The sequence below is a fragment of the Myotis davidii genome, unplaced genomic scaffold (genome assembly GCF_000327345.1).
Source record: "Myotis davidii unplaced genomic scaffold, ASM32734v1 scaffold290, whole genome shotgun sequence".
NCBI classification, from domain to species: Eukaryota; Metazoa; Chordata; class Mammalia; order Chiroptera; family Vespertilionidae; genus Myotis; species Myotis davidii.
In genome coordinates this window covers 941759-948831 of record NW_006285049.1, presented here as the reverse complement: position 1 = coordinate 948831, position 7073 = coordinate 941759, and the positions used below count along the sequence as shown (strand labels likewise).

The 7073-nt window shown below is 57.6% G+C and overlaps 1 protein-coding gene across 1 annotated transcript in view; it reads right to left on the bottom strand.

Moving 5' to 3' along the window:
* The window catches only part of C1QL4 (complement component 1, q subcomponent-like 4), a 13372-nt gene that overhangs the window by 3127 nt on the left and 3172 nt on the right, over positions 1-7073 (bottom strand). Inside the window, exon 2 of the mRNA XM_006755558.2 lies at positions 5853-5907. Coding sequence (XP_006755621.1) covers positions 5853-5907 — 55 coding nt within the window. The remainder of the gene's footprint in view (positions 1-5852; positions 5908-7073) is intronic.

Here is a 7073-nt window from a genome sequence, read left to right as displayed (position 1 = left end):
GGGCTCCCGCCTCAGCGGCGCGGTTCCCCAAACCTTCCGTCAAGGCGAAGGTCCCGCGTGGGTTAGGCCAGGGGCAGCTCCCGACGGTTCGCCGCCTGTGGTCCTCTATTAACCTCCTGTGCAGCCAGCCTATCGTCCCCGGGAGCCTGACATCTGCGGCTTCTCGGACGGCTGGCTTCTTACAGATCTAGGATGCGCGCTCTCTGGACAGCTTCTTTCTCAAGGATGGCGGAGCCTAGGTCCCCAGCTACCCAGACGGATCTCTCCTGGCCGGAGCGGGGACTAGTCTCCGCGCTCTGGACGTCCCGGGCTCTGCGCTGGGGTGGCACCCACCGGACGCGACCTCCTCCGAGGTTTGCGCTCTACCTCTTGGCGAGCACTGACCCGCCTTCCTACCCCCGCCGCGGCCCCAGCCCCTGCTGGAGCTCCGGCCCCGCGCGTCTCTCCTGGTAACGTGCTCCCTGCCTGCGTCCCTCACCTTCCTCTCCTCCCTCCCCGGGCGGCAGTGACTGTGGTGTGAGCAGCCTCGCGCCGGGAGCCGCTATAAGCGGCCCGGGGCGGAGCGACCCCTGGCGCCCAGAGCGGGAAGCCCGGGGGCGGGGCAGGCAGCGGCCCCCTCCCGCGGACCCCCGCCTCACGGTTGATGCCCGGCTCTGGGCGATTCTGCATAGGTTCCCTGTTCCCACCTATCCTTACTTCCACCCTCTACCCCGAGTTGGGTATTCCCGGAGCCCAGAGGAAGCCAGAAAATAGCGATGGGATAAAAAGGGGTCGAGATACACAAGATACACACGGAGAAAAGACAGGTGGATTCCTGAGCTAAAAAGAGCCACCCCCCACCAAGAAAAATTAACATAAAATATAACAAGCAAACAAACGAGCAAAAAGGGTGGGGAGAAAAGAAATTCACCACCCCCTGCCCCTCAGTACCCATAACCAAATATCATATGGTAAAGAGTTCAACGGTATATTTTGTCTTGAACTAGAAAAGGCAAATCTCCAGCCACCGTACCCTCGACCCCCCAGCACTGGGGAGCACAGAGCCCAAGAGAATGAGGAAGCAGGAGAGAGTGAGAAAACAGAGGAGCCTGTAGAAGCCGGCAGCAAACTGACAGGAAAGCAGGGGGGGCGACAGAAATCAAAGAGACAGAAAGCCAGCTAGAGACGCAGAGACAGAGACAAAGCTTGGAAAAGAGACTAACTGACAGCCCCAGAGGGGGAGAGGGAGAGACAGAGACGGGGAGGGGGAGAGAGAGAGAGAGAGAGAGAGAGAGAGAGAGAGAGAGAGAGAGAAGCCCAGACAGGTTGACAGATCGAGAGAGAAATGTAAATGGTGCTCTGCAGAGAGACACCCAGGTCCGTGTTTGGACTCCAATGTGACATATCAACTGTGGGAAGACGCGGGGGGCGGGGCGGCTCTTCAGCAGAGTGGTAGGCTCTGGGCCTGTGCATTGTGACCGTGCGCTGGCAGGTGTGGACGTGGATGTGACCATGGGACCCTGGCCTTGTGTGTCCCTGGGTGAGTGGGGTTGTGGATTGTCTTGTCCTGGTGTGTGTATTGTGAGGGCTATTTGAAGAGAGGTTTTGTATTTGCCTTCCTCTTAGTCCTTAAACGTGGGACCCTGTGAATGCCATCTCTCCCATCTCGGAGGAGTGGAGTCCACTGGGGAAAAGAGTCGGCAGGCGGCTCTTGTCCCTTCCCCTGCCCAGCCTCGCCTCGTTCCAGCCCCGCCCTAGTCCCAGATTTTTGTCCAGCCCTAGGATCTCTGCCACCTTCCCTCCCCCTTCCTCATAGGTCTGTAGTTAGATAGGAAGCCAGAGAAGTTGAGAGAAACCCCACATAATAAATGTTTGGAGGAGGGGTTTGAAGTTGGTTTTATAAATTAACGTAACCAAAATGCAGATTAACTTCAGGACAGCCTCCTGTGAGAGATGACTGTGTCTGGCACTCCGGTGACCAAGAGGGAACACAAGCTTTGATAGTTCCCTCTCTGTGAGGGGTCAGAGTCCAGAGAAAAAGCGAATGGCTGCATTCCTCCTTAGGGCCTGGCCCTTCTGGGGGAAATGACTTGCTTACAGGGACCCTGGGGGCCAGAGACATGGAGAAGAGGCTCTAGCCCTGGCAGAGTGGGGATGTTTGCCGACCCTGAAGGTGGACAGCTGCAAAGGACTTCTTAGAGATTAGGCTAGGCCGGGCTGTCATGTATAGGAAAATGATGTGCAAAATGGAGGGCACAAAGCACACCAGGGCATGGTTATTGGGTGAAGGTGATTTCCTCATTTCTTCTTTACTGTACCCCTTTCCTGCCTCTCCCAGCCCATGATGGTTCAGGGAGAAAGAGGTTGCTGAGGGTGGGCCTGTGCGGAGGGAGGCCCCTACATGCTTGAGAGGGTTGGGAGAGAAAGAATTGGCAGTCAGTGGGGGAGGGGCCTCCTCCTCCAACCATAAATACAAATTTTATTCAAGGTCTTTGTCGCCATTTGTCTTCCTGGGGGTGGGGGTAGGGGGGCTGAGGGCCATGTCGGGGCCGTGCATGTCTAATTCCAGATCTGCTCCCCCAGGCTGGATGATGGATGGGTCAGCGAGAAGAGAGCAGGTCAGGCTCATATCAGCCTCTCCTGCCTGATCCTCAAGCCCCATCATGGACCCCAGGTCCAGCCACTCCTCTCCTTTCTCCTCCCCACTCCCTCCACTCACCTGAGGCAATCTTTGCTCAGCCCTGCTCCCCACCCCACTCTCCGACTCACCAAGACCCTCTTTTTCGAGCCCCTCACCTCAGCCCTCTTCTCTGGAGCTTCCCTTCTCCGCCTATCCCCTGCCCAGGCTATGAGCTGCGTTGACCGGCAGGCTGCAGGCAGCAGCGGTGTGTGTGGTGGTGGGGGGAAGCAGGCTTGGCTCACAGGGAGCTGAGGGGCCAACTCCATGAATTTATTCATGTTCTGTTGCTCTTTCCCCACGCTCTGGAATGAAGCTGCCAGCTCACTAGGTCCTTATTTCTTCCCCTGCAGCTGTCACAAGGAGGGATCTGGGTAGGGTCAAGGCCAGTGCTCCTGAAGCCAAAAGCCAAGTGTCTGGGTTCAAGAGGAAATTCTGGGGCCCAGGCTGGGACCTGGGATTATTTCCCCAAAGCTCTTGGGGAACCAAACTCAGAGGTCCCAGGGCAGTGATATGGTTGGGAAGGGGAGGCAAGCAGAGACGGTTGTGCTACAGGACATAGAAGGAGCAGTGAAGGTGGGGACAAGGCTGATGGGGGAGAAAGGAGAGAGGAAAACTTTAAGGCGTTCCCTAGGCTCCCCTCTATAAAAGCACAGTCTAGCCTGAATCTTACCTTAACCTCCACCCCAACTCTGTACTAATCCTGACCCTAATCCCAAATTATACACTTGACTCCTTTATAATCCTAATATGAATCCTAACTCCATATTCTCACCCTAAATGGAGCCCCTCCCCACTGGTTCTGTCCTGGAACCCAGGGGTCTCTCAAGAATTTTCCCCAGGGCTTACAGTCAGGCGTGCCTCAGAGTTCTGAGGACCAGACTTTTGATTAGCATGTGATTAGCATATTATTTGCATGTAATATGTGCCTTCTACTCTGTGGAAGTTTTCATGTTAAAATTTTATGAAGTCTAGCAGAAAGGTCCTGGCTTCTTGAAGGTTCTCTCTTTTTGTTCCTTTTCCCACACTCCTTATCACTGATCCCAATGCCCTCAAGGGGAAGAAAGGGGGTGAGGAGATGAGCAATAAAGGGCTCATGGGAGGGAAGAGTCTGGCAGGGTAATCTGCTCTTGTCATTGCAGTGTAACCTCCACAAGCCTCAGTTTCCTTATCTGTAAGAGGAGAGGAACCAGCTGGCTGATGGTTCTAAGATCTAAGGAAGCGCCCCCCCCCCTCCGCTTGTACTCTTTCCTTTCCCACCTTTTAGAGGTCATTCATGATGTGGTTCTCCTCCACCCCCCACCCCCCATACACGCAGTCTGGCTTTCAGCTCCCACACCTAAGATGACACAGGATTGGAAGCGGCTTGAGCTGCCTGGCACCAGACCCTTGATATGAAGAGAAAGGAACATTGCCCGCCTGACAGCATAGAAAGGGAAATAACATTCCTGGGTGTTTCCTGTGTGTTAGGGCTTTTACATGCCAAATCTCACTGCATCCTCGTAGCATGCTGAGAGGTGAATATGTTGTCTCCTTTTTACAGACGAGGAAACTGGGGTCCAGAAAGGAGAAATGGCCTGTCCTAGATAGCCCTGTAAGTGGCAGCACTGAAACGAGTTGAGTTCTAATCTCCTGGCTCCCTTCTCAGTGCCCCGGAGAAGAGGAAAGGCAGTGGAAGGGTGAGAGAAGCAGGAACTCCTGTTGAAGGGGAGACCTGTACGTGAAGCCAACAGGCTAGGTACTTGGCTCAGCATAGTCCCCATCTCCAACCAGCAGCGCTATGGAGACTGACTGACACCCAATGGGTGTTCAATTTCTAGCTAACAGATGTCAGTGTACATTGGCTGCGGAAAAGAGCTGTTCCGAGGGAGAAGAATATGAAGCCAGCCTGAGGAAAATGTGCTCAAGAGCTGAAAGGGAGAAGGGCAGGCCAAGAGGATTAAGGCCCGCCCTCCCTCTCCCACCTCCAGTGGGAAAGCAGTCTGGGCCCTAAGAGCATGCACACACTTTGCCCCCTTGCACAGAGGATGGCAAGGCCTCAGCCACTGGGAGAGGGCAAGTGCACCGCAGGGCCTAGCAGGGGTGGGCAAACTTTTTGACTCGAGGGCCACAATGGGTTCTTAAACTGGACCGGAGGGCCGGGACAAAAGCATGGATGGAGTGTTTGTGTGAACTAATATAAATTCAAAATAAACATCATTACATAAAGGAGTACGGTCTTTTTTTTCCAATAGTTTTATTCATTTCAAACGGGCCAGATCCGGCCCGCAGGCCATAGTTTGCCCACGGCTGGAGGCCCTAGGGCCTCCCCTCATCTGCTGCAGGAGCCCCTGGAACCGCAGCTCCGTGCAGCCTTGGGTTCAAAGAACCGCGCCAGCGCTCAGAGGGCAGAGGACGGGCTCCTGGCTCCATGGGGAGCGGGTGGATGTTGCTTCTAAGGTGTCTGTCAGGCCACAGCTTCCGCAGCCCTTGACCCTTGGCCAGGTGCAGCTCCTCACCCTAACCTTCCTCGCCACCTCCTTTTGCGACCCCCTCGTCCCCACCGTGCGCCTGCCCCAGCCTCCAGTTAATGAGATGTGGCGAGAGGCTGCACAGACAGCTGTCAGACCCCTCAGTTCTCCGCCGGGATATTGGATCCCGCGCTGGGAGACCGACAGGTGAGCAGAGGAGGGGTTGTGGGGGCCGAGGGAGGGGTGCTGGCTGGTGTGGGGCCGGAACCCAGGCGACAGCGCTATGTTCACAGCCCCCAGGGTTCGGCTGAGCGTCGTCGGCCCTAGGATGCTCTTTCTGCCTTTTTCCTCTTCTCCAACAAACAGGAGACTTAAGGAGCCCCACACCCAGCGCGCCCGGGCCCGGGTAGATCCGCGACTCCTGGTCCTGCACCCCAGGCCAGCCTGGCTCGCGCGGGTGTCGCGCGCAGCGGCTCAGATTCGGCGGGCGCGGCCCGGTGTTTCCTCCCACCTCCCTCCCTCCCTCCCTTCTGGCTCCCCCTCCTTCCCGCGCTCCCTCCCCGGCGGCCGCGGCCTTTATTAGGGATTCCGTGGAAATGTGAAGGGTCAGCGCTGCCGCCCGCGGCGCACCCCGCTCCCGGCTCTGCATAATCGCCGACCGCCGTCACTCAGCCGGCCGCCGGGGGAGCTCCGGGCCGGGCTGGGGCGAGGGCGGGGCCGGGGCTGCAGCCTAGGCGAGGGCGTACCTGCAACAGGGCGCGTCCTGCGGGAGAACGCAGGGCGGAGGGTGACAGGGAGCACCTGGAGGAGAGAGGGCAGGACACGGCCCCGGGGGGGTCCCTGAGGGCGGGCAGGGCAACGGCTGCCTGGGGGCTCCCGTAAGGAAGCGGGGACTCGAGCTGCAGAGACTAGAGGCTGGTGGCCCAGATACCCACGGCTGGGAATCTGGGGGCCCGAAGGCCTTAGGTCGGTCTTCGGTCTGTATAAACGGAACTGCGCCTAGGACGAGCCCCCTTAGGGAAACGGAGGGCCTGCGGCCCGGTGCGCCTCTATCGGAACGGAATGACACTACGCTTCTATCCCCCATCTCTTAAGTGAAATTCAACCCTTCCGCCCCAATAGAACCCAGAGGAAGTTCAAGGAGTCGGGTTTTTACTGCGGATTCTTTGGCGCTAGCTTCCAGCTGACAAATCAACATTTCAATCTGACAATTAGTGGTCGAGATGCGGGGAGAGGGGCTCTGGCTGCCAGGACCGTTTAACCCTCCCCGCGAGCGGCAGAGAGGTGGGCGGTGCTGGCAGTGATGAACGACTCCGAGGGGGCCCGGGGCCCCGAGCGCGCATTCATTACTCTTCTGACAGGCGGGCGGCGGGCCTGGCGGGCCGCGAGTGGACGTGTGGGGAAGAGGCCTGTGGCCGGAGGGAGCGTAAGGGAGGCGTTTAACAGCCCCGCCGCCTGGTCAGCTCCCGGTTCTTCGCCTCGACCTTGGTACTTCACTTACTTATGCGTGGCCTCTCAGCCGCTGGGGCCGGCCCTGGCTGCAGAATTTGGAGAGCAGGGACAGGGACCTCAGCCCTCTTCAGGTTAGGCGAGTTCAGATCTGAGATGCCAAGAAAGGGTGCGGACAGGCCTTAGGGCTAGAAGCTTTTGTCTGACCTGGGAGGAACTGTGCGGTTTTGCGTGTCTATGCACACAGAGGTGGGGTGTGACAGGGATTGATGGCTGTGGATCACGCGTGGGGGGCAGTGATTGTGTGTGTTAGTGTTAGGGAAGTGTCGGCCTGATTTTGTGAGCTGCGGCCGCTCCTTGCTGTCTGTGCCCCTCCCCACCACCGCTTGCTGTCAGCTCTGTCTTCAGTTCTGTACGAAATGGCAGTGTGCATGGTGACAGCTGAGGGGTGCTGATGGGGTTGGGAAGATAGATGTTACCTGTGAGAATGCTGGTCTGGACAACTGCTCCCTTCCCCC